The sequence below is a fragment of the Pavona decussata genome, unplaced genomic scaffold (assembly GCF_977016875.1).
Source record: "Pavona decussata unplaced genomic scaffold, jaPavDecu1.1 SCAFFOLD_158, whole genome shotgun sequence".
Classification (NCBI taxonomy): Eukaryota; Metazoa; Cnidaria; class Anthozoa; order Scleractinia; family Agariciidae; genus Pavona; species Pavona decussata.
The window spans coordinates 63,210-90,642 of NW_028145570.1; the positions used below are offsets into that span (position 1 = coordinate 63,210).

General features: G+C 38.3%; 2 protein-coding genes across 11 annotated transcripts; one reads left to right on the forward strand and one right to left on the reverse strand.

The window, feature by feature from the left end:
* Positions 1 to 1,127: 1,127 nt before the first annotated feature.
* Positions 1,128 to 13,884, reverse strand: LOC146464948 (WD repeat-containing protein 13-like). 3 transcript variants are annotated; one of them, XM_085129089.1, is made up of 16 exons: positions 13,764 to 13,884; positions 13,570 to 13,625; positions 12,351 to 12,442; positions 11,854 to 11,896; positions 10,069 to 10,238; positions 9,144 to 9,226; positions 8,798 to 8,938; positions 7,687 to 7,853; positions 7,116 to 7,175; positions 6,435 to 6,518; positions 4,756 to 4,814; positions 3,860 to 3,979; positions 3,362 to 3,480; positions 2,845 to 2,993; positions 1,840 to 1,932; positions 1,128 to 1,581 (listed from the first exon to the last, which is right to left on the reverse strand). In XM_085129089.1, the coding sequence occupies exons 1-15, from the start codon at positions 13,843 to 13,845 to the stop codon at positions 1,882 to 1,884; spliced, it is 1,476 nt and encodes a 491-aa protein (XP_084985215.1). In that variant the 5' UTR covers positions 13,846 to 13,884; the 3' UTR covers positions 1,128 to 1,581; positions 1,840 to 1,881. The 3 variants fall into 3 exon arrangements, with proteins under 3 accessions (XP_084985215.1, XP_084985214.1, XP_084985213.1); XM_085129088.1 differs by having other exon boundaries at positions 1,128 to 1,599; positions 1,839 to 1,932; XM_085129087.1 differs by having other exon boundaries at positions 1,128 to 1,932.
* On the forward strand, positions 13,832 to 27,424 carry LOC146464949 (methyltransferase-like protein 22). 8 transcript variants are annotated; one of them, XR_014868392.1, is made up of 12 exons: positions 13,915 to 14,020; positions 15,714 to 15,863; positions 16,972 to 17,015; positions 18,299 to 18,351; positions 18,443 to 18,534; positions 19,823 to 19,891; positions 21,530 to 21,586; positions 22,927 to 23,007; positions 23,745 to 23,844; positions 24,427 to 24,586; positions 25,261 to 25,862; positions 26,868 to 27,424. XR_014868392.1 is itself a non-coding variant. In XM_085129095.1 (11 exons), exons 1-11 carry the CDS (start codon positions 13,942 to 13,944, stop codon positions 25,285 to 25,287), a joined length of 912 nt encoding a protein of 303 aa, XP_084985221.1. In that variant the 5' UTR covers positions 13,915 to 13,941; the 3' UTR covers positions 25,288 to 26,837. The 8 variants fall into 8 exon arrangements, 1 of the variants encoding a protein (XP_084985221.1); XR_014868391.1 differs by having other exon boundaries at positions 25,261 to 25,623; XR_014868393.1 differs by having other exon boundaries at positions 16,975 to 17,015; positions 25,261 to 25,623.
* The last annotated feature ends 9 nt before the right edge of the window (positions 27,425 to 27,433 follow it).

The window sequence follows — 27,433 nt, forward strand, 5'->3', positions numbered from 1 at the left end:
TAAACAAATAAAAAGCAATTAAAATGTTCCCTTGCCGAGAGCAAGGCGACTCCTGTTGTAGGCTATTAAGATGTGACCTGTCATGTAGGGTCTTGCTAAATTGGACGAAAACATTTGTAAGATTACTTCGAGGAAAACCGCAGGGAAACGACGCCTAAGCAATTTCTTGTTTTTTTTTTTACTCTCTCTCTCTTTTTTTTTTTTCTTTTTTAATTGGACGATTACTTTTGCAACGTTTCTGACAACCATCGTTAGTCATATTTTTTGCGATTATCATTAGAAATGATGGGGCAAGAAGGCTTATCTTGAAACGAAGGCCAAGGATCAAAAGTGAGGAAGACATTTAAACAAAGAATTTTCTATCCTATAAATAGTCTTGTTTGCGAGAACTGAGGGAACGAAAGAAAGAATACAATTGAATAAATTATCACACAAAATGTCTTTAATTTACACTTCACGTTTTACACTAACGCCCACAAACCTGGGAAATTCAAACTCATTTCTTGACATGTTGTTACGAACTCATTTGAAGGCAGTTTTCTTTCTGACGAAGAACAGTGTCCGCGTCTTGCAATTAGCTTCTTTAGCGCCAAAAAGGGCCTAGGGACGAGAGTAACGGTAACCCCTTCATGATAGACAATCACCAATAACCATAACCAGGTTGGCAGTTGCTTGGTAAATTTAAATGAGGGGGAACTGGGGAGCCAACCCTTCCTGGGTTGTATTACACCTTTTTTTTTTTTTTTTTTTTTTTTTTGCATTTTTCTTTTTCACTTGTGCCAGTTACGTGTCTTTTCTGCTGCAAACGCTGCCTTTTAAGGAAGACTTACTTTTTGAGTTTAGAGCATGATTTCAATTTTTCTACAGTTTGAATGGTCTGGGTCAGTATTCTTTTTATGCCAAATCTTGACTAAAAACACAGAAAGTTAATTTGAAAACTTCGTTCGACATACTAGAGGAAGGCTCCATGCAAAATAACTGCATTTATAACTACGAAGTTTTTCTACGTAGCCATTGAACGTTTTGAATCCACTTTTTAATTGGTTTACAGATAATCGAACGTAGATAGTTTAAGTTCGAATCTAACAACACATCGAATTCGAAGTTTGAATACAAACAAACAAACACACAAACAAAACAGGTTATATTTGGTGTACAAGAGGTTTCCTTTGTTCCCACTTTACATTCATTGTTACTATTTTTTACAATTTGTCTCCTATTTACTATAACAATTTTATTTCACAACAGGTTATATAACTACTAATCTCTTAGAAGTTGGGAAATCGCAACTCCTCTTTGCATTGATCCATTGTAAGAACACGCACGGACTTCGAAAGATTTGTCTGGAGAGAGCTGGGAAATAGAAAGTGAGCTCACCCATTTGGTAATTTATGTCTTCCGTTTTGAATTTCAAAAGAAAAAAAAAGGGCCAACCTGTATGTAGTCTTTAATCTACTCAGCTGTTGGTCGAAGACGATATCCCTCTTGAGTTGTGATAAAGCAATTAACTGCAGGGAATTCTGCTAATATCCGCGGGCCAGTTGCGTTGGAGGTTAAATCATTGACTTTGACTGAGATTAGAGTCTGACATTTACACAACTGGACCCAGTCGTTCAAAGCCCGATTAAGCTAATTCTGGGTTAACGTGAAGTTTGATTCGAGTTCAATTGCTAATAAATAAAGTTTTGCCAAAGATTTTTGTCCCTCGGTTTTGACGAACACTTTTCTTTACCATTAGCTTAAAATTGGCTTTTAAGAACATTTTTAGCGAGCAAGCTGCAAACCTCGGTTAACTTTAATCGTGGATTAACGTTAATCGGCTTTCGAGCAGCCGGGCCCTGGCGTCAAATGATGTCGTTGATTCGTGCGTCACGCAACCCATTACGTGACATGCTTCTTCCTCTGCTCCCGCTTCCACACGATAACAGTTCCCTTGAAAAGATGAAAAAAACAAAGTAAACACAAAAGCACGAAGGAAAACACCACTGAGATCATCTAACATGTCTTATTTCATTGGTACAGAGAGTAACATACGGAAACCACGGCACTCTCAGATTTTACCATTTGCGTTGATGATTAGCGATGAACAAATTTTTGGCGATAAAATTGTGTTTTCGTGCTGAACGTTTTGTGCTTTTCTTACTTCTTGTACGGGTAGAGTCGAATACTGCGAAAATTGTTGCAATAAAAAATTCTGCGAAAATAAAAGGTACATGTATAGGATGGCAGTATGTAGCGATAAATCTAAGGCACTGATGTCCCCTTGTCCTAATCCTCCGTCAACTGACCACAAGTAATTCTATCATACTTAAATAACTCAGGCTAATATAGAGCACGCAAATTCAGAGTTGTATGCATTCCAGGATATAGAGCGGTTTCCAATTGAATTTCATAAAACCACAACCAAAATAACAATGACGGCCAATCATAACAGATACAAACAACACAATCATGGACGAACCACAATTGGAAGCAAATACATGTAACGCGGAAAAACGCGCACGACCAAGTCATGACCGGTTTTGGTTTTGCTTCTCACTGGTTGAGAAAGTGGCGCGAATTCTGCTAACCAACCACAGACCAAAGTACAGAAAACCCAAAGAAAACTTGACATTTCTTTCGACACTCAATAGGCCTTTTCCGAGTTGCTTTGAACCTCATTACGAAAGCGAGGCCAAGTGGAGATACGGAGATTCGTTTCGCTGGCATACGAATAAAAACTAATTTTCATGATAAAGACTTTGCACTTAGGCTCGCTTTCATAATGAGGTCTAAAGCAACTCGGAAAACAGTTTTGTATTATCCTTGATCATGAGAATTCGCGAAATCGCGATTCTACTGTACCTCGGTATCACAGGAGGCTAGTAAGCTCTCGTCGTAATTCCAACAAACGTCTAGGACTGGTGCGGAGTGGCCAAGAAGTTTGTTAAAACAGGGTTTTTCAGCGCGCTCAACATCGAAGAAATACACTGCCATGTCTTCACTGGCACTTACTGACAAGGGAAGCAAATATACAGGAGCTCAGGTGGGAATATTGACCTCTTAGAAATGGTGTAAGTTATAAAAAGGTGCTGTTCGATTCTAGTAGGTAGCTCAGTGTGCTTACAGGTGATAAAACGATATAAACTAGACTAACTGTCTGACTAACGGACGGACGGACGGACTGTCTGACAACTGACTGACCGACAGAATGACTATCTGACTCAAAAATCTGATATGAAATGAACTGACTGATTGCCTGACTGACGGACGGACTGACCGACCGACCGACTGACTGACTGACTGACCGACCGACCGACCGACCGACCGACCGACCGACCGACCGACCGACCGACCGACCGACTGACTGAAAAATACGTACCGACACAAGCGCCTTGCCTGAACGACATCAGGGGACAAAATGAGCTTCTTACATGGCGAGTCTTGTGCTCAATGGAAAACGACTTTTTTAACTTCAAACCACCCATATCATCAACAACTCTAAATTGACAAAACAAGTCAGGATCAGCACAACACACACTAACTGGATGTGAAACATCAACCCATCGCAGATATTGTTGCGTTGCATGGATTATTGGCGTCATTTGACTACAATTACCAGAATCCTTCAGTTGTTTTGTTTTCTCATGCTAATTAGAGCTACTGTTCTTTGCTCTCCACTAGGATTACAAAATGTGAATTTGAAAAGGAAAACGAAATGAATTCTGGTAGTTGGTCATTTAGTAGATTCGTAATATATGCGAAGAGGAAAAGACATGGAAGTGAAATATATGAAATCCATTTATTTCACTTCCAGCAGCAACTATGACTGCATAGACAAACTACAACAGTCAGTACAACAATAAAATCCTTTACTAACCCATAAAGACAAAGCAGGTTTATGGCGACATTGACCAGCAGGGCGGGGTCCCTGGCTTCACGATTCATCCAGCTCCGGTATGAGAGTGACGTCACTGGATGGCCCTCGGCTATGGACATCCTGGGAATAGAAAAGGAGAGAACGGAAAATAATGAGAGCTTTGCAACATGTCAACGTTCCGCTGCGGACATCATAGGACTACAACAGTAAAGGAATTATACGTTTCTTTAAATTAAAAGAATAAAGAGGCTGGCAAAAGACAGTAAAGGAACGTTAGTTCATGCGTACTGAAAAAAAAAACACAGAAGGGTATCGCATGTTAACGTTCCGTTATGGTCACTCTAGGATGATACTGACAGTGAAGGAACGTTAGGGCATGCGCAGTGAAAATTAAAAAAAATAAACAGTCGGGCATCACTTTGAGTGAAGATGTCGCAAGACAACTTTCCGCTATGAATATTAATACCCTGAGAATAAAAGTAAAGGAAACGTACGTTTCTATAAATTGAGATAATTCAGGAGTTGGGGATAGGAAGGAAAAAGGACTTGAAATGGAAGTACACTGAAAAAAAAATGAAACTTGTCGGGCATCGCTTCAGGTATAAACTGAACACGCCAAGGATTCAAGGAAAGAGAAAATAAATGTACTTCAGGAATGTACTTAATCATAGCGACTCCCTCATATATACCTGTATAATAGCCTGCAGAACAGGCGCTATTTTTTTTTTTCCTTTTCTTTTGCGTTTTTCAGGCGAGCGGAGGCAAGCACGAGGCGAGTGCGGAGCGCAAGTCACGCGCGCGCGTGGCTTGCGCTCCGCGCACGCCTTATGCTTGCCTCCGCTCGTCTGAAAAACACAAACAATAACGCCTCTTCTGCAGACTACTTGTATAATTACCGTTTTGCTTTATGAAGCCTTCCAGTCGCCACATCAAAACAGAAAGAATAAATGGATCCCTGAAATTCAGATAAATTCAAAACAGTATAAAAGTATAGCTAAGAACATCAGTAATAAAATAAAAGTGAAAACTAATCAAGTGATATTGCACCATTTTGTGAGATCAAAACCCTAATATCACGAATTGACGTTTTTATTTTGTTGTTGCTGTTCAAAGCTGAGTTATTGTTGCATGCTGCCCTTGTTATCATATATTCCATCATTACTTAACCCTTTAACCCCAAACAGTGATCAACATCAAACTTCTCCTTGTAATATCAGTGCTTATTCAAACCGTGAGGTCATGAGAATTATGGATATGATCACCCAAGTTATATTTTATTATAACCCACCAATCAATTTTCGTGCGATTTTATTGGTTACTTTACGTCACGTGGTGCAAGTTCACAGGACGGTTATCACGCAATAACCCCTGCCTGTGTCGATATTCGCCCTCCTATTATTTCCATTGAAAAGAAACAAAGCCAGCGGAAAAAAGCCAGCTCAAGAGTTTCACCTTTTCATCTTTATTATTTTACATGGAAGAAAAACAAACTCGTTTTGTAGATGTCCAGTCATGTTTACAGCAAAAAGCTGGTCGCAAATGCTGTTCCGGAAAGTACAAAATGTCAACAAAAAATGCTGTCAACGTCTTTGAAGGTGTAGAAAGTTACGAGTAGACTTTCAGGTTTAGTCCTACGCAAACTGAATCAGTTTGTCAAGTTTTGGTCCAATCCGGTGAAAATAAAGTTTCTGTAAACCAATCAAATGCACTTGTTTACGTCAATCGCGCGCATACGCCATCAGATCAGCACTGGCTATTTTACCAGCGGTTTTCGCGCGATATAAAAATTAATGGGAGGGTTACAAAATAAATAAACCCCTTCCTGGCTTGCTGGTAAGTCGGCTGATAATGTCCTTGGCTGATAGATTGTCCTCAAAATTTCACATTTGCCCTCTAAGCTTCGCTTCTCGGCCAAATATTCATTTTTCGGACAATCTCTCAGCCGCGGGCATTATCAGCCGACATACCAGCCGCCTGAAGGGGTTTATTTACTAAATAACCTCTCCACAGACATTTTATAAGAAAAGTATGGGGGCAAGATAGGAGAATTTGTTCTTTGATATTAGGGATTTAAGGGTTAACGGAACGTTTGGCCATTTCTTTACAATGGCAGTTTATATAATTATGTGTGGATACATTTTTTTTTTCCAAAAGAACGTTTGTCAAGACTGCTTAAAGAAAAAAAAAATAAATCACTTTTTTTACGTGTCAATGTATTAAGCACAGAGCAATTATTGGGGACACTCTAGATCGAATTCGAATTTGGGAATGTTGGTTTTTGCGGAGAGGGGAAAACCGGAGAACCCAAATAAAAACCTCTTGGAGCAGGGACGAGAACCAACAACAAACTCAACCCAGATATGGGGTCGAATCCGGGCCACACTGGTTGGAGGCGAGTGCTCTCACTACTGCGCCATCCTTGCTCCTCTAAATACCTTTCGACACTGTTGTTGTCCTTGTTTGGTAAAGTTGGTAATGGTACTTATATATTTGTTAGTTCGTTTGTTTTTGAGTACCGTGGATTTTTATTTAAACCACAGAAATTTAATCCCACACACATTATTAACAACAGTACCTTTTCATCACCGACCCAGACTAACACTCCTGAAGAGTCAAACGCTATAGACGTAACACCAGCTGACACCTTAGCACTGCCACCCTACACAGGACAAAACAGCCGGATTACACACAGTGTAAACGCTACAATCTAAACAAGATGCCTGGAGGAGTTCATGCGGGGTAATTTGGTCTTTGAATGGCTACCCACGGTCACAATCTGTTTATACGTACAAACAATTTCGTACAGAAACCACCTCTCCTTTGATATTGCTGCACCGTAGTCAACTCACGTATTTATTGAGTAACTTGATTTCGTTTTTTAGATCTAGTGTTGGAGAAAGCAGAAGCGTAATGGCCTCTACCGTGATATGATATACTTACATGGAAAAAGGCAGTAAAACTATTTTCAAAACCGAGACAAAAATGGATAGAGGAAAAATGCAAAGCATCAAAAATTGGAAAAAGGCGTGAAAACGTTTTTGGTTTGGGTAACATGTTCCTTAACGCACTGCTGAGACAAGTAAGACGGGGATTCAAACAATATTACGGCTCTTCGTTTTACATCTTTCATCGTTTTTTCCCTATGCATACGCTTTCTTAATCACTTATTTGTTTCCTTCACCTTATAAGATACTTTTGTTTCGAATCCTTTGTCAAAAAAGCAAGAAAGTTTTAATTAATAGACCATTGCATGTACCTTAAAACCTTTGCCGGTAGACATATTGAAAACATTCAGGTGCCCTTTTTGGTTACCAGTCTTTTTCTTTCATTAAGGAAAAATTTCCATAGCCGGTCTATTAAAACGGACCGTGGGTGTGAGCAAGTCACAGGAACATTTTATTTTCGTAGCAGTAGAATAGATATTAAACATTTCAGACCAACAACGCAACATTTGAGTTTGGAAGACATGTTTCGGATACTTCAGTATACAAATTTAAAGTCAAAAATTTGTAAACATTCTTAAAATGATAGTGGATACTGAAGTGTGATCCGAAACATGTCTTCCAAACTCAAACGTTGTGTCGCGTTGTTTTGACATGTTTAACATTATATCTACAATAAGTACATCTATACATGCCACGTTCCGTGGTTAAAGAACAGAACAGTTTACTGTGTCTCTGTTTAACTGCTGTGGTTTCTACAGAATGTGATGCCTAGATATTACTACTCTCCCATGGATGGGATGCCAGCCGATCACATCGCTAATTTTCATCTTAAAGCGTACATTTGTCATCAGAACTATTGAAAAATAGTCACTCAAAGGATACAAGCAGCATGTTGTTGTTAACAGGCTGAAATCTACATGCTGTCACCCCACAGGAATGACTGTCATTTACAACACGTAAACACTGGCTAGATGCTGGGTCCCAGACTCTTGCGGTACAGTCCAACGATGCAGACAATATGAAGTCATTTGTGATTGACCAGTCAAAGTCTAGTGAAAAGAGAGATCACTTAAGGGGGCTTTCACTGGTTTCCACACTGTACGCTGGTGGATCAATACTACCACTTTTTATCAGTTGATACAGCAATAATGGAATCAAAGCAAATGCCTAAGCATTGGCATACAAGTTGGGGTCATTTTCTAAACATAATATATTACCATAGCGACAATATAACCTGTTAAAAACACCCCTAATTTTATCTTTAAGCGGTTATGACTAACAAACTAGCTCAGTGACACCCATTATTTTTTTTTTATTAGAGAACTGTAACCAGCATGTTTAGATACTGTACACCTTTTTGCAAGGTTTAAGAAAATTCAAGTGAAGGGGTTCAGAACCACCTTACATTTTCGAAATTTTAAGGTGGCTCCTAGATACATGTACATGTAGTTCGGCCAAATTACACAAACTAAATGAGTAGAAATTTATTATCACGAATTTATTCAGAAAATGCAAATGTAATTTTTAAGTCCAGTTTTTGCTGCTGTTATCGTTGTCTCTGCTTAAGGTCCCTATTTTAATATTAGCATTCCCGATCGCGGTCCCGATCGCATTCTTGTTGCACAAATGTTAAGCAACAAACCTTTACCAAGGTCCCAAAATCTGGAACTCTCTCCCAATACCAATTACTTCTTCATCTAGTTTTTTCACTTTTAAGAAAAAAATGTCGTAGTTTGTATCTGTAAAATCATGAATTGACCGAGCCGCACTTACGCAGCACCATATTTTCTATTAATTTTGTTAATGACAGCCAAGGTGGCCTCTTTATATAAGCCTGGTGGTTTCTTGAGGTCTCCTTGCCATTACCTTGACTTGCAAATTGCATGATTTCTATTTTTTAGTAAGGCAAATAAATGATGATGATGAATAGCTGCACTGTACAGGCAATTGAAAAATAACGGTAGTTAATTCCATTATCCTAATAAGCACTTACCCATCACTGCTGCTGTGTGGCCTCTCAGGGTACAGGATACAGACGGAGGAGATGGCACCAGTGTACAAACAGACAGTGTCCCATCAGTGGAGCTACACGCCAACAAGTATTTATCATCATGAGCAAATTTGATGGCAGTCACTGCAACAAAAACAGAGTTTATTGTACGTATTAGAATAAGACAGAACTTTGTTTGGGAATATTCAAATGAATGGGTTAAATTGCAAAATGGTTTAGTATTCACATCAGTAATAAATCTTCAACCATGATGAATACTGTTGTCACCACCCAGAAAACTAAAATGGGTACAATACTCTAACCAAGCAACCTATAAAACTGATCTTACCACTTTGTGCATGTTGATCAAAAATGTGATACATCCCAGCAAAAGCATAGTTTTCACCCAGACTTGTGTCCCCTGCCATCCGTCTGAAGGGAGACAAAATATATGAAAGTTCATCTTCAGTGGACAAAAGTACATGTAAATTCTACAATGCAATTTACCTCAAAGGAGGGATGGAACAAATGTTAGAAAAATCTGGTAGCAAGCGTGGGTAATCAAAACCACCACACAATGACCTGGTGGCAAGTATTCTTAAGCCACCAAGCCACTAAAGTGGCCACAGTAGTCTGTAAGACTTGAACAATTTCAGGTCAAATTTATGCACCAATAAGTCCTTTTACAGTCTCCAAAGTCACTAACATCACAGCCTAACTAGCAAATCTAATACCATCTACTGACAATAACCACGATTAACTTGACCCTGGCGATGACTTCCACTCAGGTGGTTGAAACATCAGTAAAAATGTCACCACAGTCCTTCTTAAGACTATACTCATCCGGATGATCATCGTTTACCTTCTTCCTTTTCTAACCGCCTTCATTGGCAGTTGAAGTTCAAGTCTGCCTAAATATTGTATGACTCCTGGGTTCAAACCATTTACAGTGGAACCAAGATTACTATCTACATTACTTTGCACCCAGACCTCTGCACTGCCAGGAATTTGCTGTGTATATTAAGTACCTTTAAGACCTCACCCAAGACCTTCTATTTAAGCAAGCTTTTAATCAATTACTATTTTACAAGATTCCTTATTCTTAGAGTGGAATTTGAACTTCTGCTTGATGAAGATGATGATGATGATGATGATGATGATGATGATGACGATGATGATGATGATGATGATGATGATGATGATGATGATGTGACGATGATGATGATGATGATGAACGGACTCCAGACAGTGGGACAGATGATCGAGAGTTTCACCTGCTGGCCTCAGCTTTGCGAGTGGGTACTACACCCCTTGGAGGTGACTCTGGCAGATCAGGTGGTGGCAGGAACTTGAAGGAGCCTCCACTGTGGTAGCGGCGATGTGTGGGTCTGCTGGGTGAATGCCCCCCTTCATTTGGATCAATGTGCAAGGAATCAAAACTGGTCTACAAACAATTTTAAAACAATAAGCAATTAACTCATGTTTCACTTTTGTGGGTTGTTTGATTAGAAGTTAATTGGCGCTTACATCAAGCTCGTTTAAGGACGGTGCCTACTATTGTTACTGCGCATACCTTCTGCGCATCACGAGATACTCGGGTTTCCTATGGGTGGTGCCTACTAATACAGGGATATTTTTGTGCGGTTCAAAGCTATACGGAGAAAGCAGAACTTAGCAAATGCTTTTGGTATCTCAAAAGAAAATTGGGGGTAACCATGCATTTTTCAGAGATAATTAAGCTTCAATTTAGGAAAAAATCCCATACATTGCTTTAAATTTTGGCGCTTTTTAGATATATTATTGCATAATTATCTCTGAAAAATGCATGGTTACCCCCAATTTTCTTTTTGGATTCCAACAGGCCTTGCTAAGATCTGTTTTTCCCGTATAGTCACAAACCGCACAAAAATACTTCGGTATTAGTGGGCACCGTCCTTAAATGGTTTTAAAGGCTAATTTCAAGGTAAAGGTAAAGAAAAGTCTACGTTAAAACTGAGGACCAAAAATCGTTTTGAAGAATCTTTGTTGATTAGCAATTAAAATGGAGTCAAAGTCTGTATTAATTCAGGATTAGCTTCCATCAGGCTTTGAACAACTGGGCCCTGACTACTCACTCCTGACAAAGGACATGCACTCGTACAATGCATTTCAAACATGTGAAGCACCCTGACTACATTTACAACTTTTTATAACTTTCACAATAATGAAACATAAATGTAATAATATTTATAATGCATTTACATAGCGCTACAATCAATAGCACTCTACAATAACAAATAATTATTAAAAATGAAAAACTGGTCAATGAAGAAACATTATTAATATTATTTAATTGAAAATTAAAATTTATAGCAATAACAATTGATTCTTGCCAAAACTAAGCAAAAAAAAATTAAATGTGCATGCTAATTAAAATACTGTAGGCTTGAGAAAAAAGAATGCACCAGTAGCTCTAAAAAGCATTCTTGCAGTCTACGTGAAAACTGATTAAGCTGCTGCATGACTGCCAGTATCATTATCATTAAGTTAAACTTAAACTTAACATATTTCTGAATTATCTATTTATGAAAATATATATATAAAACAAATAGAGAACACATATTGTTATAATTGTAACTTGTTACTGTTTCTTTTAATTTAAAAAAAATGGGTTTGAATAAACCAGAATATAAACACTGTAAATTCATAATTCTTACTTGTTTTTAACTTAAGATAAGAACATTTTATTATAAAAACGTCGCGCAAAAAGTGAATTGCATAATTACATTACAAAAGAATAAACCTAGTAAAATTACAACTTGTCAACTTGATCGGGACTGGGCATTACATTTTAAAATTATTTTAAATTTACATTTTTACATTTTCAAATTACTCCGAATTACAGCCTACAATTTCGGTCAAGTTCGATCAAGATCAAGTTAACATGACAAGACACTTGATTTGACATTTGACATTTGACATTTATTTGTCTTTTTTCCCAACATATTGACAATTCAGAATTAAAACTCTATTTTGAAACAAAATTGAAAGCAAATATAATAACAAATTCAAAGTTGTACCTCAAAGGAACTCAATTTACTATATGTGCTTGCACTTCGACTTCTGAAAATTAAAAACAATATTATAATATAATAGTGCTGAGATGAGCAATTACAGTGTAGATGTTTATCAATAATGTTATTGCAGGTACAGTGTAATGAAGACTATCTACAAAAAGAATCACAATGCTTAAAGTTTTATATACAGTGTACATTGTACATGTATGTTGCTTTGAGAGCACCTGCTAGGAGATTGAGTAGGCATCTACACTGTATAGTAGTATAGTAGACCATAACAGTATGTACAACTGAGATGAGGGGTGAATCAGAAGCAATAACGGAGGAGCAGAAATGGGGAGGGGTAAAAATGTTGGCGGAGGGGTGACCAAAACAAGAGGATTTGAAATACCTCCACCTGCTCCAGTTTTAGGCCCCTTCTACCCTCTGTAACTGGTTCCAACAGAAATAAAGCTCGCTAATTTATCAATATCTAAACTGAGGTTGCATGGTACTCTTACCTTGACAGTGAGGGCTCCGATGGTCCATAACGTTTTGACAAAAGTTGCCTTCGCCAGTAAAGGTACTGACGTCGGCATGAATGATCTAGTTTCTAATAAAAATTTAAGGATTAAGAAATCTAGGATTAATGTAACTCCATTATAATGATTAAAACCTTAGTAATCTACTTGTGAATTTCATACTTGACCTCAAACTTTACTGTTAGCTTCACTTCAAAGATTTTTAATCTAAATTGTAGGAGCAAGTCCAGCAACACAGCTCAACATTCCTATGCCAATGTTTAGGAGATCAAAAGGAAATCCGAGGGTAAATAAAGATTGATGATCATGATGATGATGCTGTTGATGATGTCACTTTAGCTCTTTTCAATCGATTTTTTTCATGGTTCATGGTAATCATTTCGATTAGTTATTTAATATAGTCAATATACTGTAGTTTTCATGTTTGAATCAGAATACCTTAGACAAAACAAGCATTGGCAGTGCTGGGTGTCAAATGGACCTTTGATCACATTTTGAAATCACAAAACAACAAACAAAATTGGTATGTTTATGTTCTTGCGCTAATTTTGTACGAGATCAATAACCAGCTTGTTTGAGTCACGCAATGCTTCAGACTACCCAGGAGACAATAAAGTCTCCTCTTCGATAAGTACATGTAGATTTTTTCTCTCAATGGGACTACTTTGCTTACAAAGGCTTTTTGTGGAAGGGAAATATACTTTTAATGTAACAAGGGTTTATTTAAAATAAGTAAGCGAAGTAACATCTTCAAGAAAGTTCTATGAAGTTGGTAAGACTAAGTTACATTTTTGAACAACTACATCCAACATGAATGTAGAGTTTACCCTCTGGAAACTAATCTAACCATTCACCTCCTCCTCCCCTCTGAAATTTCCTTGGCCATGGACTTCCCCCCCCCCCCCCGCCTCCCTCTGGAATCTCCGATTTCCTCCATGGTGGGGATGAATATTTTCTGGAACCACACATTTGATAGACTCCACTCTTGTACTCTGATTGATTGATGTCAGCAAATAAATAATAAAAAAAGATTCATACCCATTTTCAGACTTGGTTTCTATAATCCATACCCATTTCTGTAAAATCCATAACTTAAACGGCTTGAGAACCATACCCTTTGGGGCCGCACAAATGAACTTAAATTACCCCGGGTTGGCCCCAAGTCACATGAGAGTTTCTACGTTTCAGACCAACCTACCTCGTTTTTAGCGTTCTCTCGTAACAATTGATTCCTTCTTCGAATATATAAGGTTCCTAGAACAATTAAGTCAAGGCAAAAGATCAATGAACAGCTGTTAGCCATAAACAAGCTTACCTATACGACATTCTACGAGTAAAGATAAAGATTAAATCAAACTGTTAATCACAGCAGTTCTGCGTTATTATACTTACGATACTGAGGATTATTTTGGACTCGGTAAGCATTGTATCGAGCATCTAAAGCTAAAATTTGTTGTGATATATTCATACTCATCTGTTCTGTATCATCCCGCCATCTTGGCACAACCAAATTGCTTCATGTAAGAATACACCAAAAAACGGCCGCAAATTTCCGCGGGCTCATTCAAACATGGCCACCACAGAAGGAACATTTTTGTCTGATGTCCATCTTGGTACACCTTATCTGCAAACAACCAAGAAGAATGTAGGTATGTGATAGTAAATTAGGCATAAATTCCGTATGAATTAAGCACTAATATTAAATTGATCGTAGGTACCATTAAATCACTTGCTGTCAGCACATCAGTGTAGAACTGCTGCATTGTCACCCTTCCTTTAGTTAGTTTAGCACCTCTCACATCTATGGAATGTTACGGTGGCCTATATAGGACATTTTACCACAAAAATCCGAGTTGTAAATCTATTGCAATTCACAACTCAGATTTTCACCATAAAAATCCGAGTTGTATAATTTCAAATTGTACAACTCGGATTTTCACTACAAAAATCCGAGTTGTAAAACCCGTGAAATTTACAACTCGGATTTTTGTGGTGAAAATCCGAGTTGTACATTTGAAGTTATAAAACTCGGATTTTTGCGGTAAAACTCCGAGTTGTACAATTTGAAAATAATACAACTCGGATTTTTGTAGTAAAAAATTGGAGTCGTAGATTTGAATTGAAAAAAAAAATACTGTGATGTCCTATATGGGCCACCGTAGAATGTCATAAATTATGGTCAAAAGAAAAAGATCTTGAGCGGAGGAAAAAATCTGGACTAGTGATAAACAAAATTTGCACCATTTTTGCCCATTATGGCATTCCATACACATCTTTACATTTTTCCTTTTAAAATTTGAAAAAGTTTATACAAATTATGTTGGAACATTTTTGTACAGGTTTTTGCTTCCAGACACTTTGGGAAACCTGCTTTCTTCCCTTCTTACCTTCTCACCTCTTTTCCCTGGGGTTTCCACCACTTTGCACTCTACCCCAGCAGGCATCCCTGTGAATTACAATCAGATTTCTCTTTCTGAACACCTCTATCTGTTTGAAGTGTAATTTCAATTTTCAGATAGGTGGGGATTGTGGTCGAAACCAAAACAACATTGTGTGGTTCTAGAGAATACCCCCCTTACCTAGGGAAGATCCCCCTTAGTCCTTCAGAAATGAAAATTTAGCTTCATATACTGCATTTGGCCCTGAATCCCCCTAACCCATCCCCCTGGAGTTTCCAATCCCTTCTTGGTGTAGGAGGTATAGATATATTTCTGCATGGTAGTTGGAGGTGGTATTTGCTATTTCTGGATCTGTACACGTTAATTAAGTGTTTAGGTTTGCTTATATAATTTAAAGAGACAATCATCCAAATAAAGTAAGAAAAGCAGAGCTCAGCAGGGTTTATTGAGATTCTTTTAGTATAGAGCAGTTTTCACTTGAGTGGCATAAAACTTAAGTAATTAATTAACCAATCAGAGAAGAGCACAGTGGACCAATCAGAACTTGAAGCAAATATATGTAACTGGCAACAAGTGTAAGAAGGTGTGCAAGCAAGTCGTGATTTGTTTTGGCTTAATGCTTGTCACTACACTGCAGTTGAGAAAGTGATGTGAGTTTTGTCGACCCATCATGGAGCGTAGTAAAGCAAAACCAGAGTAAATGGGAAATTACTTTCAACACTCAAGTCAAAACTCAATCTATAGTCATGACAGATGCTGACAGTAAACTTGGGGCAGGGTATACCATGGTCAGCCAGGAACAAATTTTATTTTACAAGTTCAACATTCACAGGTATTTTACTGGGACTTTGTCGGGGTTTTTGTTAAAATGCATAAAATTTACCATTATTAACAACATTTTGATCAACAAGTCATCATCTTTACCATAAATTATTATTTGCAGCATTTACTAGATTCAAAATAATGAGACATTCAGAACCTAAAGACCTTAACTTAACCAAAGAAACAAGAAAAGTCCAAGAAGATGAAGATGGAGATTTGTCACCTCCAAGGAAAAATGTAGCGCAGGATGACTGTGATGTTATAACAATAGGTACAGGCACCTTAGTTTTATTTTACTTCTTTCGTGTCTTAGGGATAGTACAGTTGTATCAGAGCGTCTTACACCATCATGATGTCTCCACAGCTTCTACTCCCTGGTTGTCTGTTGCAGTGGCTTAATACCCTTAAGGCCTGGTTGCTTGAAAGCCAGTTATGACTAACCCTGAATGAAAAGTAAACCATTCTGCAAGGTCAAAGTTTCTCTTGTTGAAAAGTGGTTCTGTTGTTAAAAAGCTTAAAGTTGCGCGCAGCCAAAGTCAAAACATCAGAACAGAAATAATTTAAAGGAAGCCACATTGTTATTAAGTCATGTTCCAAACTGATTGTATTCCTGGTAATCCTGGGTTGGGTCAACCAACCAGGCCCTGGGCTCTCTCTGATCTCTCCTTCATGAAAAGCAACATTTTATAATTATACCTTTCATTTACATTTATTTCATAAAATAAATCTGTTGTATATTATTCATTTATTTATTATGCAATGTAAACAATAAATATGCAATCACATGTCTTACATGATAATAATCCAATTGAAAGCTAACTTAGAGAAATTCTGATTCTAAGGTGTGAACATCACTTATGCCCATTTTCCATTAAGCCCTTTTATTAGAATTACTCTGCTTGTACATGATCATGATTATTCACACCAGGTCAGTTTGGTTTATACAATTGAAATGCACTGTATGGACAGCCATTCAATATGGACACCCTTTTATTATGGTCATGCAGTATGTTGGTCTGTAAATATATTTTTCTTTAAAGTAGCCCACTTTATATAGACAGTCCATCAATACTCTTAGTGGTCACAATGGTGTCCGTGAAAAAAAGGATTGGATTCAGTGTTAACTTTCAAATTACAGGTGACTGCATATAAAGTAATATAGTGTTCTACAGACTGTGTGCACGGTGGCCATGTTGGAGGACTAAAACAATAGAAGATATTTGCATAAAAATAGAATATATTTCCCAAAGGAAAATCATTGTATTGTTTCGGTCCTCCAACATGGCAGTCGTGCACACACTCTATAGTAAAAAGGATGGCCAAATTAAATTGGACTGCTTTTATGCAATCATGATGGTAATTCCCAGTGTTTTGTCTAGTAGAGCACTATCTGTCGACACCAATTAAAGATGTGGGATTACAGGTAATTATGGTAACTACACGTCTGACTATCTGTAATGCAGTTAACATAGCTATTGTCCTGAAAAGTTACTCCAACTCGACTGAAGGCTGCACATTTAATCAGACGTTCGCTCATCATAAGGCCACCTCTTAATGTCCAAATTATCTCCAGAAGGTTGCCCTAAGTTAACGTTGCTAGAGGACAAGCTGTATATGGTCTTTCTTAGGTTTATAATGATCGCAATATAGCTGATCAATTTTTGTGTTGGCTGAGAAATCGTTGGTGATGCAGTTTAATCTGAACAGAGACAGTACAAACTGACCCACAGGTGCTCATGATCAAACTGCATTGGTTTTGTGCTGCTAGGACAAATATTTAAAAAGAGTGCATGTCGACGTGATTGCACGTGCACACTGTACTTCAAGTGGCACAAAAACCAATCCAGTGTACTGAAAGAACCTTTTTTTATAAGGACGTTGAGGCTGAGATAAAAAATTAAGAACATACTAAGAACAATACATTACCCAGGCTGAGAGTCAGTTAAGAACATTTCTATTTTGACCAAACGTTTTTAAAGCCAAATTTCCCGAGAGTTGGCTGCCGCGACATCTTGAACCCAGCACTAGAGCACGTGTAAGCCGTGCAACAGAGCACATAATGCTCTTTAATAGCTGTCTTGGTCACGTCCGCATAGCCGAATTTATTGAAATACTATAACAGGCAGTGTTATCGTTCTCGTTAAAAAAGTATCTTTTTTAATTTGTGCCACTACAAAAGCTTATACCCAGTTTACTATGTAGTGATAAACAGTCTTTAAGGTACAAATATGGACCAGGGGCTCTTTCTATTGAGCCAAAATTTTCGGTTGAAATTTCGGAAACTTTTCGTGTCAAATGGAAAGGCTTTTTTTCCAGTCGTTCCAAACTTGCAACCTCATTGGTCGATATAAAAAAAAACGTACGTTTTGGCGCAAAGATGATGCAAGAACACATTAAAATGGAAGTGGAAATTATTTGTTAATGAATCTTGGAACAGAAAAAGTAGAGAACCTCCAAAAGTCGCTCGTTTGTACCGAAAAATTTCCGTTCATTTTGACCAATTGGAAAGTGCCTCTGACCTACACACTCAAAGAATGTTGCCTGGCAGTTCTTCTCATTCCTGTGATTTGACTGAAACAACCTGCAATGAACGTATTATTCATTCCTCTTCTCTTCGAATCAAATTTGTTTCAAATACTCCTACAGGTTGTGATGTATTTGTCAAATAAAATCTAGAGTTATAAACAAAGACCTTCTCATTTCCAGGTTTGGCGGGGAGCTCTTTTACTGTGTGATTTCGTGATTCACAATGAAGAAAGGTACTAAAGAATTTTGTGATACACATTGATTTATATTTTCTGGCTCATAAAAGTTTCTTTTCTAAAAAATTAACGACTTGTAACTTAATAGATTTGAAAGATGTACTGCTTTGGAGCTCGGAGCAGGACTTGGTTTATGCAGTATTGTTTTGGGAAGAGTAGCAAAGAGAGTGCTTTGTACAGGTAAATGGTTAGGTAACTTGTTCAGCATTAGTGAAAGACCTTTGGTGGAAACTTTGTGTCGTTTTAGAGCGGTTTCCAATTGAGTGTCATAAAACCAAAACCAAAGTAATTACTCTGGCCAATCGCAACAGATATAAACAACACATAAATGTAAATATATAATACATATATTTTGAACTGCGGATGAAAAAGATCCTCGAAGTTACTACGTAAGTTGCGTAGTAACTGCGATGATCTTTCTTCTATTTGATAAACAACACAGCGAGCCAATCAGAATTTGAAGCAAATACATGTAATTGGCGCCAAGCGCGGGAAAACGCGTGCGGCCAAAACACGATTGGTGTTGGTTTGGATTCCCATTGTTGAGAAAATGGCGCGAGTTTTGTTAACAAATCACAGAGAGTAGTAATGCAAAACCAAAGCAAACGCGAAATCACTTTCGACACTTAATTGAAAACCGCTCTAATGCATACAAATAATAATGAGTTTGAACACGTTTGTGTAAGGAGTCCTCAATATATCGTCTGTTTTTTTTTTTTTCTGTACACCCAAGTGCAGTGTATAATAGCACAATTCGCCGTTGACTTTTTAAATATTAGATTAAGTTGAAACGTAAGTATTATAGAAATCTGCTGTAAGCAAGGTTTGAATTTTACGATCTTTACAAAAGAAATGTAACTTTTTCTATAGTCACAATCAGATCTCTACGAAACTTCATATTTTTCCAAAGTTCTGTTTGTTGAATCCGTTTTTTAACTCATTTCATCTTATATTTAAAAATGTCAAGCTAACCAAGAATTGTCCTGTCGGGTAGAAGCAAACTAGAAGGACAACTAAATGCTGGGACCAGCTGGTAACACTGTGTCCTTGGAGTGAAAATGGTTATATTCCTCACAATTGGTTCCCTGTTCTCCAAATCCTGACCCTTTTTCAGACCAAAACACTTCATTTTCCACACCCATGTTCCGAACTTGTCTCCTTTCTCGAAAGGGCAGATCATAAAAGTTCAGACCGATGAGTATTGTTTTGTTTTGTTTTTAAATCCTTTTTTTTTTTGTTTTGTTTTGTTTTTTGTTTTTTTTTGTTTTTGTTTTTTTTTTTGTTTGTTTGGTTTTTTTTTTTTAGGTCTAATTGTTAGTTCAACCTTGTCAATATAATTATTACATAAAATTATAATTCTTTTACAATTCAGCTTTCGAAATCAATAATGACTGCATCTCCTTTAAGGGACATTGTGCACGTTAAATATCTTTCGGGCCCGGTAAATTCTCTATTTGATTTTTGTCAGATGTTGGGGAAAGTGTTCTCCGAGGATGCCAAGACAACATAGCCATGAACTCGCATCTATTTATGTATGGTATGTCAAATTTTATATTCATTTGTACATCAATTATTTGCATTTTTGTCCAATACTTTGTATCTATCTCTGCCGTTATGCACTTAGCCTGAAAAGCCGGTAAACCGTTACACTTAACAGCTATCAAATGTTCATATTTACACTTCCTTTTAACCATTTCATCAAAGATGACAGCAAGGGAGGAGTATTCTTTCTGCGACAAGACCACAAAAGTCGGTTACCTAAAACTACTAGATAATTAAACAGGTCTCGCTTAAAATTAATCACACTAATTAAAACCGACTGTTAATCAAGTTTCATTTATTCTCCTGTTATACGCTTGATATTGTTGAAAATCCCATTTGATGTACTATAGGAAACGATAGAGTAAACAACGTAAAAAATGAACTACTTTTATTGCTGTTTGGAGACACTGCTGATGAAACTGTCACAAACTGAATATAAGCCAACATATCAATCGCAAACTAAACCCTGATTGGCTTTTAGCTGGAAAGTTGCAATTGCAACGTGACGTCAACAAACTGACTTCACAAAGCAACAAGTAACAGTCACGCAACACACCGTTTTGTTCAAGTGCTACGTTTTGTGCTACACAACTGAAAATCCGATTCGACAAATTTATTATGGTATGAACTGAGCAACTTATGTTACAAAGGTCCTGACCATATCGCAAAATAGTAATTTCACACCACCAGATTTGTCATTAATTCCCAATGAGATGATAAGAACCTGAAATATCTTGGGCACCTTCCTGTGATAAAAGGCCCGCTTAAATCTCTGAAGGTAGTAGAAGTAGCATAGTATTTGCGGCAACGCCATGAAAGGGAATTTCGCGAGCAAGCATCAGAGCCACCCAACAAGAACATTGAAGCAAAATAGTTAAGGTGTTAGTTATAATTGCGAACCGAAAAGTTCATGTGCTGCGTGGCACTTGTACAAACAAAGAAGTGTCTGTCTCTAGGTGATAGGAAAATCAAAGTGCCAAATAATGTTTGCAGAAAAATCCATACGTTTCGGGCTTAGCTCTTCTTCAGGGGATCAATGTCAAGTTAGTTGGAACTAGCTAGACATTGATCCACTGAAGAAGAACTAAGCCCGAAAAGTATGGATATTTCTTCAAACATTATTTGGAACATTGATACTTCTTAGTTAAGATGTTGTTTGCTGAATTCCCACATCCTTTTCAAAGGCAATTTTGTGTAAGTTAATAAAATTTGACCAGTTCGGATTCTTTAGCTGGAAATTTAAATTGCCAAAAATTTAGGGACAGAATTGTATTTCCCGAAAATACGAGCAGCTATTGGCTTTTGAAAAGACCAGCTGTTTTTTTTTCCCACTTTCAACTCTTTTTTATTTGCCTCTCCGAAAACAAAATGGGTTAGTTTTTCAGCGTCGCCAAAGTTTGAGGAAACCTTTCGCTTAAGAAAAGGTTAGTTTTACTTCACATGTTAATCTGAATTTCTGAAGCGGGTAATGCATTTCCGAACAGATATTCCTTTGGAACTGAAGACCCATTGGGAGCTCCTGAAGCATATTGACAAGGCGACCGCTCTATGGAGTTGTACTTCTTTAAAAGGCAATGTTTCGCGGATCATATTTGCATTTGATAATATTTGAGTGTGTAATTGCTTTTCCCAGGTAGCAATGTTGTGTCAGTGCGCGAGTTTGACTGGTTAAAGCATGAGATAACTACAGGTATGCGTGCAATAATAAATTCATTAATGTTAGACACTTGATGTCCAATACGTTAAAATTTAAGGCTAATTTACACGTACCGATTTTTTCGTCCGATTTGGTCCAATTTGACAAAGAAAAGGAGTGAGCAGACCAAGATCACCCCCGGATTTATAAAAATATTTGCCAGTGCTACAGATTTTTGAATCAGCTCGATTGGTAGGTTCAATCACTTGGGCTAATTTAAAAAATTGTAATTTCTCGGGCGATTGCTACCCCGCCCTACATCAACAGAGAAAGAAATGGGCTGACAAAGTTTAACTTGTAAATTGACCCATATGATGGAACCTACTAATGGGGCGATAAATCGGTTACTCATAACTTTAACAAAATTCTTGAATCTAATTGGTTATCAGCAGACCCTATTTGAGCATTACTTGGACAGTTTACGCGTCATGCCTTGTGTAATTGGGCAATACGTGTCATTTGCACGCGCTGTAATTAAATCGATCTCGAAACTTAACTCAACTGTTGTCCTCTGTTTTTTCACCAAAAAGTTGAACTGTTGGCTTTTTTTCTCAAATTTTGTCAGAGTTGTAATAAATTGGTAACAGGTTTGTTAATCACTCGTGTGATTACAGACCGAATTGGACTCCACGCAGTCATATTACCATTATAAATTAAACTTTAAGGTACAAGGTAAGCTATTGAGGTTCATTTGAAGAAGTTGATAAGGGAGTTAGTTTCGAAAGAAACCGTGGTATTGCGGTAGGGTAACGAATGTTTGCTTTTATCAACAGAGTGTATAAGCTAATTTGGCCATCGTAAAGAGATTCAAGTGTTGACGTTTCAAGCGTTAGCCCTTCGTCAGAGGGAATCCGAATCCGACGAAGGGCTAACGATCGAAACATCAGCACTCGAATCTCTTAGTTTACTGTGGCCAGATCACCTTATCAACTCTGTTTGAGAAGTTCTTTGGGGATCCTCTTCTACGTGGCCGTTCCTACACGTCATATTTTTGGTGCGATCAGTCCATGTCAGGTCACGCGCAAAAAGGAAAAAGTGACAGCTTTGTCCGGTCGTTCTTCCGGGTAATTTCACCTAAACGAATGGACAGTGAAGGCTTGGGAAAACTGCGTGCGTGGATTCGTAGCCTGCGAGCAAGCTCCCTATTATAGGTGAGCCGCGAGAGGATACAGTGCGAGTTGTCCCGCCCCAATCCTCTTACGGCTGAGCTTGCTCGCAGGCTAGTGGACACGGCGAGAAGCTGGCATGCCTTCTTGTTGTAAGAAAATCGCTTCATGTCAAACGAGAACCAAACTTTAAAATGAATATTCTGTATTGAATTTGTTTTCGTTAAGGTGAAGGTGAATGTGCCTTCTGTTGGGTTAAGGAAGACCAAGAAGCTTTAAAAGAAGCGTCGGTCTTACTGGCAGCGGATGGTAAGTGGGGTTTTTTCCACATCTCAAAGTTGTCTAACGCTATTGGTGAAGGAAAGGTGACGAAAGACTTAACAGCATGGCGGTGAATACAGCATACTACCCTACAAACGTTTAAAACATTTCGCTGTCTGGGAAACTTAACCCATTTCTCACCTACGTAAGTGGGGTTTATTCCAAAAATTGACCTAAAATTTATTTCCCTTCTCATTGACAAATTCAATTGGTTGCGTAGAATTAGATTTTCCTCTTTCTAGAAGCGTTTTTTGCGCTGGCTACTGTAATTCATTTGAGGTTATCCCAGGGCAAGTGGTTTCCATTTCAACGTTTTTCTTTCACTTGGCCTTCCTTCCACACTCAAACGACGTTTGGATCACCGAAAACCTTTTTGAAAATACCCTTCAGAGAAGACAAGGCCCTGTCCACACTGAATGCGGATAAAGAAAACATGCGGTTTCATTTTATCCGGAATAATGTGGACGGGGCCTTAAGGTAGGTCTTTGCCATAGTGTTACTTTCTCTGAAGAAAAACTTCGATTCACGCTTGCTCGACTCGTTGTATTAATCAAGGTTTAAAACAAACGCAATGCCCTTGGGTATGGCTTTCATCCAAGGGGGTGGGATGTAGTTATACTCGTAGCCGCCTGATGGAGTAGAAACCTGGAGGTTTGGTGATGTAATTGTGACTCGACCTTACCTTAATTAAATGGTTGCTATTGTATTATTATTTTTTATTTTAGTGATTTACGACGATTCTTTGACTGATGCCTTTATTGAAACAGTCATACGTCTTTTTGAAGCTAAAACACAGATAGTTCTTTTCCTGGCGATTGAAAAGCGGTAAGTTGAGTGAAAAAAGTTGATTGTCACTGTATAAAATACAATACATAGACCTTTTTTCAGTTGAGCCTAAAGTAGTTCGCTGTTGGTTTAGTTTTAAGTGGCATGAAATCTTTTCACCTCAAGCTCTGAGCGAGTTAAAACAAAGAAATCCAATAAGTTGTTACGATTCTTCTGTGTTACTTCGGTCTTACATCAGCTGAAAATTTCATGCCACTTAAAAATAAATTCAAACCACAGTCGACTCCCGATAACTCGAACCTTCAAGGGAAATTGAAAAAGGTTCGAGTTATCGGGAGTTCAAGTTATCGAGGGTAAAATTATATAGAAAATGACCTGAAAGGAAAAGAAAATTGGTTCGAGCTAGCGAGGGTTCGAGTTATCGGGAGTCGACTGTATATGTAATCACATCTTGCATACAAGCTTTTTCCGCGCTCGTTCAGTTTAGTGGACGTATTTGCTTCGAGATCTGCTTGGTTCCTGCTGAGAAATATATTCACGTTCAACTGATCTACATGGAGCAGTTTTTGGCCATTTTGATAAAGTAACAATAGTGGTATTAATATTTACTTGTTGTTTTAGTTTGAACTTCACACTCGAGGATCTTGCCGTGACTTCCCCGGCATATAACCATTTTGTTGATAGAATAGAGGAGCTAGAAACTATGGAACAAAGATTAAAGGCAAGGAAGCTTAACACAGACTTTCCGAACTACCTACAGTATGAAAGGGTCAAAGAACTGGTAAATACTGAGTTATGATGTCTGTAATATTTTGCTCGATCGCATACCACGTCAAACTGCACAGGAACTAAGCTTTGGTCTGTTTGTTTACAATGCTGAATTTCTTAAGGAGAACGCTAAGAAATAAATGAGAAGGAGATGATGAATAAAACAGCCTAAGAAAGAGTAATTTGATTGTCTGCTTGAATGCCGCAGTCCTCACGTGGTCATAAAGGCATTCTGGACCTCCGCGTGTATCGTTATCGCTAATCAACACATTTACTTTTCTTTACTCTCTTTACTCGACACATTTACTCTTCACTAATCCTAAATTGTTTTCTACATCTAGTGATTAGAAACAAATGGGCGGTGGTGTTTGTTCCCTGGAAGTTCTCTTTTGCCGTGCAGAAAGCTAAACAAAAGAAAAGAGTAGTGAAGCTGTTTCCGCGGCTATCTTGGGACACAAAACCATTAATGTCTTTTCCTCTGCATTCTGTGTGTTTTTCCACTACGCCGATTCCGCTCATGTAATGTTCCAAGATTCAAACATTTCGTTTTGCTGTATGGGTGTGGTTACGGCTGACCCTCCGGTTGCACGATTGGCAAAATGGCTCCTTGTGTAACTCAGCATTACATTGAAGTCTGTTTTAAAAGCAGGTTACCATTCAACTTTTATTCTTTGCTTTCGTTTTCAGGAGCTCTGGGAAATTAAACCATCTTGAGAGGATATAAGGAAACCAACATATCTATAGAGATGTCTGCGCTCCCAGTTTGTAAGCTATGAATGCCCATCAGTGGAGATGCCCATCTCTAGTTTCAATCACGCGACTTTGATGGAGAGGAGTATACATCGTCTCAGTATTGGATCGGATCCCGGTGAAGTCCATTACAGGACACTCCACGAAATGTTTTAACGATTTCCGAAGAAATCACAAATAAACGACTTCTAAAAAACAGTGGTGTGTTTCGAAGAGGCACTGTGAGGCTGGTTGTCTTTAGTCTCTGTTAAAATCCTGAAACCATTACGGAGTATTACAGCGTCCGACTAGAGAGAGGAGGTAAGGGTGAAGTCCATTACAAGTTGCATTTAGTCCTTACACTTTTGAAGGCATTCCCAACAAATTGCCATGCACTACCTACCCATCATTACATCTCATAAAGAGGGTATCACAGGAATTGGCTCCAATTTCTGGTAGGATCAAACTATCACGGAGTACTACAACTTCCGGTTGGAGCAGGGAGATGGGGTTAAGTGTATTACAAGTCACATGTACATTTGGATTAGATTTGCCCTCAGGTTGGTCTTTTTTTAAAAGTAAACGTATTGAGAAGCAGAGGTAAAATATTAATATTTTTTTGTTCTTATTCATCTGTATATTCCTTGTATTGTCTTGTATGTGATTTGTAAGTTCCGTGTCCTCCTTAATGGTTTGAGTGTTTCCCAACAAATTACAACTTCCCTTATTTACATCTTGTTAAAAGACGCATTAATAGTCATTTTCTCCTCGGTTCCTCTTAATATTCTGTAAGGTTTTCTGAACAGTGCGTTGTTCAGTAACAAAATAGTGATGTGCAGTGAATAGACCTTCGAGCAAATTTCAACACTAAACAAACCATTCTCGAATCCAGAACTCTTCCCTGTTACGCAGTCAAGCCAATAGGCTCTGGGGTCGAACATGTAAACAGATTTAAGGACCGTACCTCTTTTTGCTACTGCGCATACGTTCTGCACATCTTAGGATGGTCCAAGAAAGTCGGGTTTCTTGAGGACAGTGCCTACTAAAACAAAGACGTTTTTGCGCGGTGTATGACAAAACGGAAAAGGCAGATTTTAACAGGGGTTGCTGGAATCCAAAATGAAAATTAGGGATAACCACACATTTCAATTTGGCGAAAAATACCGTGCATTGTTGTATGTTTTACCACTTTCTTGAATTATTGTTGCTTAATTATCTGTGAAAATGCGTGGTTGCAACCAATTTTGTAGACTGTTCACAGTCCCCCTATTTTTCCGTAGGATTCTCGAGATGGAGCTGCTGCCATCTTCGTTTGTGAAAGCGATCGCGATTTGGGGAGAGTGTCTAAACTGCCGAGGGTAGGGAGCGGAGTTGGGAGGTGGCGGGCGCCACTCCCGCTCCCCTCGGTAGTTTAGACACTCTCCCCAGATCGCGCTCGCTTTTACAAACCAAGATGGCAGCAGTTCCATCGAAGCGTACCAGTCTCGAGGATCCCACGAAAAAAATAGGGGGACTGTGAATAGTCTACCAATTTTGTTGAAATATGGTAACAATGCATTTTTCAGCCATAGCAGCTGACCGCAGTAACTGTAGGCAGGCTGTCATGGCAGGCATGCGGAGGAGCGAGGAGAAGAGGAAGAGGCTCTGGGAAAAGAGGAGAGAGCTACATCGTCGCTACAACAGCCTGACACCCGGTTGACCTGTAGGAATTGTGGCAAAGTTTTTCGTTTCAGGATAGGGTTGCACAGCCACAGCAGACACTGAGAAGATCTTTCATAGACTAACCCTTGGTACAGACCATCGTCTCCTGAGGCAGACGGTCACCAAAAAAAGATTAAGTTCATCAATAGATTCTCACTCAAATGTAATTATTTAAAACAGTCTTTATTCTTATTATAGGTAACTGGAAATGGGGCGTGGTTGTTGTTCATTGCTATTTCACATAGAGCCTGCGTCCTCAGTGTTATGGGCCATTTCCACAGGACAGTATCTGGTGTTGGATATGGGATGATTATAACCAACTCGACGCTACGAGCCTCGTTGGCTATCTATCATCTCATTTCCAACGCGCGCTCGTGGAATAATTGTTAATTTTTTTTTCCTTTTCTCTCACTCTCTATTCTTTCTTTCA

Excerpts from the sequence above, each read along its gene's own strand:
- LOC146464948 (XM_085129089.1), bottom strand. The coding sequence starts at position 13,845 with ATGAGTATGAATATATCACAACAAATTTTAGCTTTAGATGCTCGATAC. Across the intron at positions 12,443-13,569 it reads GAGAGAACGCTAAAAACGAG|AAACTAGATCATTCATGCCG; the intron begins GTAGGTTGGTCT and ends AATTTTTATTAG. Across the intron at positions 7,854-8,797 it reads CCACACAGCAGCAGTGATGG|ACTTTGACTGGTCAATCACA; the intron begins GTAAGTGCTTAT and ends TCTTTTCACTAG.
- LOC146464949 (XM_085129095.1), top strand. The coding sequence starts at position 13,942 with ATGGCCACCACAGAAGGAACATTTTTGTCTGATGTCCATCTTGGTACA. Across the intron at positions 14,021-15,713 it reads AACAACCAAGAAGAATGTAG|CATTTACTAGATTCAAAATA; the intron begins GTATGTGATAGT and ends TATTATTTGCAG. Across the intron at positions 23,008-23,744 it reads GGTCTTACTGGCAGCGGATG|TGATTTACGACGATTCTTTG; the intron begins GTAAGTGGGGTT and ends TTTTTATTTTAG.